The sequence below is a fragment of the Octopus bimaculoides genome, chromosome 15, assembly GCF_046866305.1.
Source record: "Octopus bimaculoides isolate indiv1 chromosome 15, ASM4686630v1, whole genome shotgun sequence".
In the NCBI taxonomy this organism is placed as follows: Eukaryota; Metazoa; Mollusca; class Cephalopoda; order Octopoda; family Octopodidae; genus Octopus; species Octopus bimaculoides.
Genome location: NC_142942.1, coordinates 24,915,217 through 24,925,216, shown reverse-complemented (window position 1 = coordinate 24,925,216; position 10,000 = coordinate 24,915,217). Strand labels below are relative to the sequence as shown.

At 37.9% G+C, this 10,000-nt stretch overlaps 1 protein-coding gene across 4 annotated transcripts in view; it reads left to right on the top strand.

The window, feature by feature from the left end:
• LOC106881410 (uncharacterized) overlaps window positions 1-10,000 on the top strand; it is a 59,567-nt gene that overhangs the window by 16,812 nt on the left and 32,755 nt on the right. Inside the window, exon 2 of one of the 4 annotated variants that reach the window (XM_089363607.1) lies at window positions 1,370-1,744. In XM_089363607.1, coding sequence (XP_089219733.1) covers window positions 1,370-1,744 — 375 coding nt within the window. Of the gene's footprint in view, window positions 1-1,356; window positions 1,745-9,746 lie in introns of those variants that run through there. The other 3 variants (XM_089363605.1, XM_089363606.1, XM_089363608.1) reach the window with 3 other exon arrangements.

The following is a 10,000-nucleotide window of genomic DNA, read 5'->3' as shown; positions in this document are numbered from 1 at the left end:
AAGGAGAGAATATAAAGACGGGAGCTGCAGAAAGCCAGAGTCCACGGGAGGCGGAGTAAAACCTACAAAATTGGTCCCTAGAATGTTATTTTGTCGGGCAAGTCATCCTTGACCCTATTTCCGACTACCGGCCGAGTATTGATGTGGAGACAGCCAAAAGAAGCATTTGACCCAGACTGCCTTCATCCAACTGTTAAACATGGAGGAGGATCTATGATGATATGGTGGGGGGAGGGATATATCTTGGAAATCCAAGCCAACGGATTAGTGGAGCGATTTCACTGCCGCCTGAAGGAATCACTGACAACCAGAGTTAACGGGCCAAATTGGATCGACCAATTCCCATGGGTGATGCTGGGAATCCGCACTGCTCCAAAAGAAAATCTCAACACTTCCTCTGCGGAAATGGTGTACGGTGATCCTCTTACAGTGCCAGGAGAGTTCCTTCCGAATACGAAGTCAGACCCGGATGTCAAAAGGTACCTCGCTCAACTAAGAGACAGCATGGACCAGTTGCGCCCTGTTCCCATGTTAACACACGGTACACCCAGACCTTCCGTATCAAATTATCCCCGCACGGTTGACTTTGTGTTCGTTCGACGTGACACACGGCGAAGACTCCTCCAGTCACCCTACGATGGTCATACATATCAAGTCATACATCTGGGAGATAAAACATTCCAACTCCTAATTGGCGGACGACAAGACACAGTCTCCATCGATAGATTGAAAACCAGCCCATCTCGACATTGACAGCTCCGTTCAGGTGGCCCAACCACCAAACAAGGGCCATCTTAGACAGATCACACCAAATCTTGGCAAGGAATAGTCACCAAAGAATCGTGTAACCACACGCGGGGCAGGATAATTAAAACGCCTTTCCGTTTCCAATGGCAATCTACCGTTCTGGGGAAGAGCTATGTAGAGCTGGATTCGTGACAGACGAACTGTTGACAGAAACTTCGCTGCAGGTTAGCTAGGAAGTTGGTCAGCAGGAGAAGAAAAGGACTTCCGGAAGGAGAAGAAAAACAGAAGAATGTCAACAGCGAACTTGAAACGAATCTGAGTGAACAGAAATAACTGACGACTTAAGCCTTGATCTACATAAAGTAATAAACATTTGATAAATGTATTCTCGTCTCCTCTACTTTGTTTGCGTAGAGCTTAACAAAGCTATACCATCACATTTTTTTTTCCGACATTGTATATTTAGGACATTGTCCATGCTTTTTTTTTATATCTCTTTTGAAACCAGCAGGATATAGTTCGAAGGAGATTTAGCTGATATTTCTAGCATGTCTCCCTTTTTGACTCATCCCAATAGTGTATATTAAATTAATGGCTCACTCAATGAGCATATCTATTTCAGACTACGCCGCAAAGTCCAAAGTTACTCTACCCGCCGCCGCCACCGCCACCGTCAACACATACTTGCGCGCACTTGTACACACACGCACACGCGCTATCAGGAAATGTGGGAGGTCGAATAGTCTGCCTGTACACTTAGAAGTAGTTTTCTACACATGTATGTACCCTGACCTTTTTCAAATAATACCTTCAGTTACGAGCATGGACCGACTTGCTGTCCAGTATAAACTCCGTGGAGCTTTACTCAACAGAACTAATAATAATAATAATAATAATAATGATAAGACTCAGCCGCCACAATCGAAAACGAACGATTCTGAAATGAACGATTCAGAACAGAAAACTGTCGGAGAAAATAGAGATACTTCAAAAGCAGGTAAGAAACATATTTCATTGAAATATAAAGCTAATTACATTTAACAACGATCTTCTACGGATATTCTTTGTCTCTAAGTGAAGAATGAAAAGTTTTGGGGTGTTTCTTTTTATTTATAAACTATGTTTAGTGTTAAGTTATGAGTCATTTCGAAGTCAAAAGCAAAGTATTTCTATGTCTTATAATATTTTATTACAGTTAATTACAGATAGTTTTTGTTCATAAATCAAAAGTGTAAAATGCTTTATGGGCTTTTTTTACTTTCGTTGGCTGAAACAAACGATAAGATTGTTGAAAGTCGGTCTCATTGTAGTAGTAGCCATAATAAATCCTATCCTGGGACAGAGTTTGTATTTCCTCGTCAACTCGGGAGATTAAAAGTCTTATCTCCTCCTCCTCCTTTCTCTCTCCCTCTCTCCATTAAACTATTTCTCCTCCTCACTGTTTACCTATGATACGAAAACGCGCGCACGCGCACACATAAACACACTGGGTGTTCGGGCTAAATTTGACGATATTTTATGTCTCTTTTTTTCAGGAACAGTTTGATATATTGGTGAACAGTCAACGGCGCTGGAGAGCATAAAGGTTAAAGTTGTAGTTGAGAAAAAGTTAGTGGAGGACTTTTATCTTAGCATTATTAATGAGTGGGAGGGGCTAATTAATTATGCTAATATTTGGTCTTTCTTGGTGGGGAGCTGGTCAGTTTGAGAGCCATTGGTTTAGATACTTGTGTGTTGCGACATCAGCATCTCAGAAATGTCTATGATACTACATTTTTCTGTCACAGTTGAGGTTCGCAGAGAGCTATCACCACAGTCTGCTAATAAACTTCTATGTGGTTGCTCGACCGGCTAGATTTCGCAGTCAAATTGCATCTCCCTGTCTTATATAAAGATTGGAAACATTTTTTTAAGTCATGCAGTTCAGATTATTATTAAGAGAACAGGATGATCATTGTTGGAGTGTTTTGTATTAGGACTGACGATGGGCTAAAAGGGCAACATCAAATTGGGGTCCTATTAATAACCACCCACTTCTTCCTCAACCTAGAGATGATGAATTTCAAAATCTTTTCTATGTGTATAGATCACTTCATTACAAACATCCTTGAGGATAAAATTAGGATTTATCAAAGAGAAAAGCAAAACTTTTAAGAATGCTCATTACAAGACATTTCGCTATTGTTGCCTTTCCTTCAGGGTCAGGCAAAGCAAATACAATCAAACAAAAACTACATAATAAATAATAATATGTTTAAAGTTTCATCTTAATGCGAAAAATAAATGTATAGTCTTAGTTGTAGGCCACATTTTTACATTTAGGTAGCTGAAATGTTACATAATGGTGCACCTTTTCATAAAGACTATAAGATATATGAGTTATTCTGAAATTTTCTATAAACCTAGGTAAAGTTCATCACAATTCTATATTATAAATCTGTGGATGGGCTCCAGACAAACTGGTTTTTACACAGAGTGATATATAAGAAACAAGTTAAAAATAATGGTCATTAGATATTTTGAGTACTGGTGTATTCCAACCGTACCATAAACCTAGCGACAACATCAAGTACATCAACTTTAACAGTAATCGCCCCAAAAATTTAACTGTATCCATAGTCAGTAACATTTCTACCCACATCTCTAGATTATTGGCAAACAAAGAGATGTTTAGGATAAATGAGAAATATAACAATGTATTATTAGATGAAGCAGGAGATAAAGACTGATTGGTATATAGACCATATACAAATATGAATGGAGCCCAAAGTATGATAGTTGATAACCCAGGCAACAGTAATAACTAAAAAAAAACCAACAAAAAACCATAGGAATATAGTGAAATTAGTGGAAGAAGCCTGGGATAGATAACATACAAAAGAAAATATAGTTAAACCCTCTAGTAAAAATAATAGCAAAAGAATAATAGGTAGGGCATTAGGAATGGGGAAAACGCATTCAGAAACAGAAATTCACTGAACACTGATGATGCCAATGCGGGTAACAATATCAACTCTGCAAACAATCACCACAATACAATGAAATGCCATCATGTTGCGAAAGCTACTCCTTATAATAATACTCGAAACTACCAAAGTAGCAATAATTTGAGGACTACATTGTGGTGTAACACAGTATTTGGTCAGCAAATAGCTTCCAACACTCTAAGGAAATGTGTCACTGCAATTGATAAACACTTCCCTAATTAGAATAAATAGAAAATATTTAATTGGCATAATACAAAATTGGCATTCTCTACAAGCAACAACTTAATGCAAATCATAGCAGTGCACAATAGTAGGAGAGTATCTAAATTCTAGAGAGATGGAGATAGCAATAAGGTAGGTAGTGGAAATGATTTTACTAACAATACTCCTAATGGCCACAGCCAAGTGCATTGGGCTAGAAATTAGCCGACAGGGACAGACACTGAATATTGTAAATCAATATAATTGTGGGGAAGCTAGCATCCAAACAGGGGAAGAGCAGTGTAAGGAAGGCAACTGTGACAATTTCTATGCAGACCATAGAAATCGCTAGAAATAATAACCTTGGAATGTAAACAATAGCAAATCAATGGGTACCCAAATAAGAAGGATATCTAGTTTGAGCACCACTAGCATAGGTAAAAGTAATAAGGAAAAAAAATATACAGTGTATGTGGAAGAACTTAGTATACCAATGTAGAATTACATCAGGAAGTAATTCCTGCTTTTATATAGATGCAGCCTCAACAAATTTCAAATCAAGACTGACAAAACATTTAAATCCATTATTTACATTATTTACATTTGACAGATATTTGTCCTCATCTTGTTTGTTGTTAATACAACATTTTGGCTGATATACCTTCCAGCCTTCATCAGATGTCTTGGGGGAAATTTCGAACCTGGGTTCTCATTTGAAAATTTCCCCAAGACACCTGATGAAGGCTGGAAGGTACATCAGCTGAAAAGTTGTGTTAACAAAAAACAAGATGAGCACAAATATCCGTCAAATGTAAATAATTCCTCATCTCTTAAATATCGAACTGTATTATTTAAATTCATTTAAGGATAGAATTAAGAAGCACAATACTAGCTTGAGCAAGTTCATCTGGTCACTCAAGGATAAAGCACTAGCTTTGGTATAGAATGGAAAAAAATTAGTGCAGATGTACTTTATATGACAGGAGCAAACAGATGTGACTTGTGATTAGAGGAAATTTACCATATTTTTCATCAAAATACCAAATGCTTAATAGTAGACTGGAACAAGCCTTAAGATGTTCATACCTTCATCATCGTCATCGTCATCATCATTTAATGTCCGCTTTTCATGCTGGTATGGGTTACATGGCTCAAACAGAACTGGTAAGCTGGAGAGCTGCACCAGGTTCTAGTCTGAATTTGGCTTGGTTTCTGTGGCTGGGATGCCTTTCCTAACATGCCAACCACTCCACAGAGTGTTGTGGGTGCCTTTTACATGTCACCGGTATCAGCTGCAACTCCATGGCTTGATGAGTCTTCTCAAGCACAGCAAACTGCCGAAGGTCACAATCACTTGTTATTGCCTCCATGGGACCTCACATATAAAGACCATGTTTCACCACCTCATCCCATGTCTGGGTCTACCTCTTCCACAGGTTCCCTCCACAGTTAGAGATCGGCACCTCCTTCACGCAGCTGTTCTCATCCATATGCATCACGTGACCATACCATCACAGCTGCCTCTTCTGTTGCACACCACATCTGATGCCTCTAAATACCCAGTTTTGCTCTCAAGCTGCTTACACTCAATCGTGCATGGCAAAACATTTAAATTCTTTCATGCAAATGTTGGATAGAGTAGTATGTGCTACACAAAAGGGAGGTGCCTGAATATAAGGAGTGAATATTGGAACTATGTCTGGTTTAACTTTCAGCTAGTTATCAATATTATCACCAGCTTAAAATATCTTTTTTTATAAATCATAGCAACACATAGGATACAGTAACTTCTGTATAATCGAAAACTGTGAACAAGTGCACCTTTCATATGGATATCTAAAGTAAATATGATAGAATACCATCAATTAATTTAATGAAATTTTTTTTATTCAATTTCTTTTAATACATAGATGAAGCTAAATGAGGACATTATGGTAAACTTTGACCTAATCTATTATATAACTCTATTATATGTATATTATATAACTCTATTATATAATCTATTATATAACTCTCTGTTTCATCCTGATCTATTATATAACATAAGGTCAGATACAAAGTAAATTTCATAGCCAAATCAGGTTTCAATATCTCCTCTTCACTTCACTTTTGTACTTTAAACCATAAAAAATAAAGTAATAAGCTAGCCATGTATAAATTAATTCAGTTCACTTTGGACCACGCTTGTAGGAAGACCCTGAATGAAGGTGCATAGCAGAATATTGTGGGTTTCATATGCAACAGAAACAGTTTTAAATTCTTTTGTTATAGCCTGCAGAACTATGATAAATAAGAGAGGCTGATAACTGAACCCTGATGAACTCCTACCTGCACACTAAATTCATCCAGGTGACCTAATTAGCAGTGAAAGAGGATGCTCTGAAAGAATAGTTGCTAGAATAAGAACTGGCTTGAGTAAGTTCAGTGAACTTTTACCTCTGTTTGTAATGGAAGACTTCTCTCTCAGAATGAAAGGCAGATTGCATGATTCCTGTGTATGAACAACAATGTTACATGGCTGTGAATGCAGAAGATTTATGGAGACTAGAAAGAAACAGAACTAGTCTGCTCTGATGGATGTTGCAATGTCTGTGCTTGTATGACAAAGTACATGTGTTGAGAGAATAATTGGGCATCAGATGTGGGATGCAGGAGAGAGGAGATCACTGGTATAGTCACATGGATGGATGAGATCAGCTGTATAAAGAAATGCTGATCATTAGAAGGACACATGTGGAAAAGATAGACCTAAGAAGACATGGGACTTATGTGGTGAAGACTGACCTTAACATGTTGAAGGGAGATGCTTTACTTGAGAAGATCTGTCTACCTCAGCCATATTAAGGCTCTGTCACGTGATCTTCTGGCACCCACTCTTCTATGTTACCTTTTTTTCTTCACTTGCCCCGACACTGAACCGATATCTTCAGTGTCCAGCTCATTCTCCATCTCTAATCAGCTGTTTTCACTATTTTCACTTGGTGCATTTACTCACATCCACCTTTCCCCCTCTTCTCTCCTATTCTATCTCATATTCACCTTGTATCTGAACCTCACATCTCTCTCTCTCTCTTTCCCCTACCCCTCTATCATAGTTTCTTATGCTTCCATTCTATACCCCACTCAGTTGAGGAGGCTTATCGTGCAGGTACTTGGTGACCTTTCTGGTGGCCTTACACCACACAAAAAGCACCCAGCACACACTCTGTTAAGTGGTTGCATTAGGAACGGTATTCAGCTGTATAACCAATGCCAAAACAGACATCGGATGTGGTGCATCCCTCTGGCTCATCTGTTCTTGTCAAACTCTCCGACCCATGGCAAATGGGACATTCAATGATGATGATGATGACTTGCCCTTGTTCATAAACTCTCCAAAGCAAACTTCATACTATTCCAATTTTGCAGTGAAGATGGTGGAGAGCAGGAGCCTACATAGTCGTTCAACCTACTAGAAATTGCAGCCAAATGTCTGTTGTATCTCATCTTGTTGTTATTTAAATGGGAGGGGGACACATTTTAAAATATAATCCTAATTGATAAAACGACTGCAAGATATGTGTGACTTGATTGCTATTGTTCATAGATCAACTCAATCAAGATTGGCCTGGGGTTAAACAACAATAACGATGTTTCATTCTGCTTGTAAAATTCTTAGCCATTTCTATATTTTCTTGTTCTTTATATTTTTCCCCTTTTTGATACATTTGTTTACAATAGATATGTGTGTAAGTATATATTTCTAATATTTTTCACAAGCTATTTCTTAGTTTTCTAACAATCCAATGTTACACAATTCTTTCATTCCATCCAACATTCTGATTGTGTCAGAGGTGATGGTCATGGTAATGAGGTAATGAGGCTTGTGCTGGTCTATCCTTAACCAAACAGATTTAACATCCTGAAATACAGTGATTTGCTGGTGAATTGTATTATCAACCTGTCATTTTTAACCAGCTGGGTCTCTGACAATATCATAAGGGTGCTTTACTATTCCACCTCCTCAGCCCCACCATCATCTACTCTAATTCTATTAATGTTTTGAGTTGCCTTCAGTTTTTCATTTTTATTTGAAGGGAATACTATTATTCCCTGCTATATATAATTAGGGAGCATGAATATGCTTTTGTCTTAGTTTTATTATTATTGTCTATTTACTTTTGTAAATTACTTTTTGTTAACCACAATTCACCATAGAGAGGCAAAAGTCAGATGGAAACTTCAATAGATAACTGATTTCATTTTTTTTTTTTCATTTTATTTACATATATATATATAAAATTGTATATATAAAATTGTATATATAAAATTGTATATATAAAATTGTAGCCTCTGTCTGTTTGTTATTGAACTCCTCCTTGGGTTTTGGAGATAGACCCTCCATAACCATATATATTCTGAAACTATATTAACCAGGGTTTGGGGGTCTAGGTCGTCTGCTCAAGTGTTCATCTCTATCTCTTCCCTATTTTCTTTTCTCCATCCGTGCTTGCTCTCTTTTGGTAGGCAACATCCTCTCCTCTCCGGAATTGACTAGTTCCAACAGGGAGATGGATGAAGCTCTGTTAAAGTGGAGAGAGCTGGGTTTGTCAGTTCCTGTTTACAGTTGATGATAGATAGAAGCAGAGAGTAGAGGACAATCTGCAGGCAGGTAACACTTCTAACTCACTCCTTGAACAATTTGATCAATTTTCAAGGTGTCATCTACTTTCTGCTCATGCAAAATTCTTAGCTAACTGGATTGTTACCCTGTCTGTGGTCAACATTGGAAGTCTACTCAGTCTAGATGAGCTCAGCATCTCCATCATACTCAAAGTGCAGGCTGGTGGCCGTAGGGGACTGAGATGTGACTGTGGTAGGCTCCTTGACTCTATGGATCTTCGTGGTCTGTCTTACTGCCTAAATGCTGGTCATTTTGCTTGTCAAACCAAGGTAAACTTAATCAGTAAGCAGGCCTTGGCTCGGGTTAATATCTCCTCAGTTCTGGAGCCAGTGGAATTATCCAAAAGTGATAGGAAGAGACCAGATGGTGTTATCCTCTGTCCTTGGGTAAGAGGTAGGTGCCTCATCTGGGACGCTCCCTCCCATATCCTAGATGCTGAGGTAAATGGGAGAGTCACTGCTTCTGTAGTTGTAGAAAACAAAATCCGGAAGTATCGGGACCTGTCTTTCCCAGCCTGTGGCGTTTGAGACATTGAGAGGGGCTGTATTTTGATGAGATAATTGTTGCTTTGTATTTGTATGTATATAGACCTATTTTCTGTTGCCTTTTCACCATTATTTTATTTCTTAATGGTTATAGTTATTTCTCCTTAGATATATGTTTTGGACTATTTATACAGTAGACTTAGAAACTTTGCATCTATTGACTAATTATCGATGATAAATCAACTCCAGTGTGTGTGTCCAATCTCTCAGAAATAGCTGCTATTTCTCTAAACATACTCTAGCGTCTTAAATAAAAATAAATATATTAAACGATGTATTCCTGATATACACAAAATGGGATTACCACAACTGGAATACTTCTTTTTGTTATGATTCATCTCGAACAGGATTGGCCCTGGGCTAAACAATACAAAGAGATTAACTCCCTTCTATAGTCCCCCCCCCCCTTACACGCACTTTCTCTCTTCCCACAATTGAATGTCTATCTCTGAAATTCTTTGCCCATTTTTTTGTTTAATTAACATTTTAAAGCTTAATTAATTAATTAATAATAAAAAAAAAACAAATTTAATAATTCGTTAGTCACAAGAAATTATCTCCCTTTGTTAGCCTTCGTAACGCTGGAGTAGGAGGAGCTGCTTTGAGTTGCGGTGGGAGGCAAAATCTCCGTCATCGAAAAACAATCATATTGTATCAATAACATCTCATTGATCGCTTCGTCTTTCTTCTTATTACTGCTAATTACACCTATTTCAAGACTACTATCAATCAAACCACAATTCCCTACCAATTTGTTTTATTTTGCCATCAACAGACGTCACCTTCCATTCTGAAACTTCATCTTTTCCGTCTCTCTCGCATCTTTTTTCTCTCTCACATTTTTTCTGTCTCTCAAA